Raw genomic sequence first — 384 nt, 5'->3', positions numbered from 1 at the left:
CCCGCCCCCATTTCACAGACGAGGAGTGAGCCCGGCTCTCAGCCTCACTCCTCGTCTGTGAAATGGGGGCGGGCACCCTCCCCACCGCAGGGGTCAGGATAGGGGCGCCGGGTCCCGCCGCGCGTGCCCGCCCTCAGCTTCAGCTCAGAACCGGGAGCGGGTGGCCCTGCCCCGGCGGCGGCGGGAGGCCCAGCACGGCGGGCTCTCAGCCCCGCGTCGCCCCCAGGCGTCCCTGTTCTGCATCGAGGTCGTGTCCTCTCACTTTCTCGGTCTGGGATTACGTGGAGGGGCTTCTTCGCGGCCACCTGCGGGGCCTTCATGTTCCGCCTGCTGGCAGTCTTCAACAGCGAGCAGGGTGAGCGCCTCCTAACTCTGCCCCTGCCC

At 70.3% G+C, this 384-nt stretch overlaps 1 protein-coding gene across 1 annotated transcript in view; it reads left to right on the top strand.

Moving 5' to 3' along the window:
- The window catches only part of LOC104992353 (chloride channel protein ClC-Ka-like), a 9,743-nt gene that overhangs the window by 4,326 nt on the left and 5,033 nt on the right, over positions 1-384 (top strand). The window contains 3 exon segments of the mRNA XM_010845216.1: positions 188-262; positions 264-281; positions 283-355. Of these exon segments, the coding sequence (XP_010843518.1) occupies positions 188-262; positions 264-281; positions 283-355 (166 nt within the window).

Source organism: Bison bison, unplaced genomic scaffold, assembly GCF_000754665.1.
Source record: "Bison bison bison isolate TAMUID 2011002044 unplaced genomic scaffold, Bison_UMD1.0 scf7180017848409, whole genome shotgun sequence".
Classification (NCBI taxonomy): domain Eukaryota; kingdom Metazoa; phylum Chordata; class Mammalia; order Artiodactyla; family Bovidae; genus Bison; species Bison bison.
Note: the sequence above shows the minus strand (reverse complement) of the source record. Positions and strands in the feature narration are given on the sequence as shown.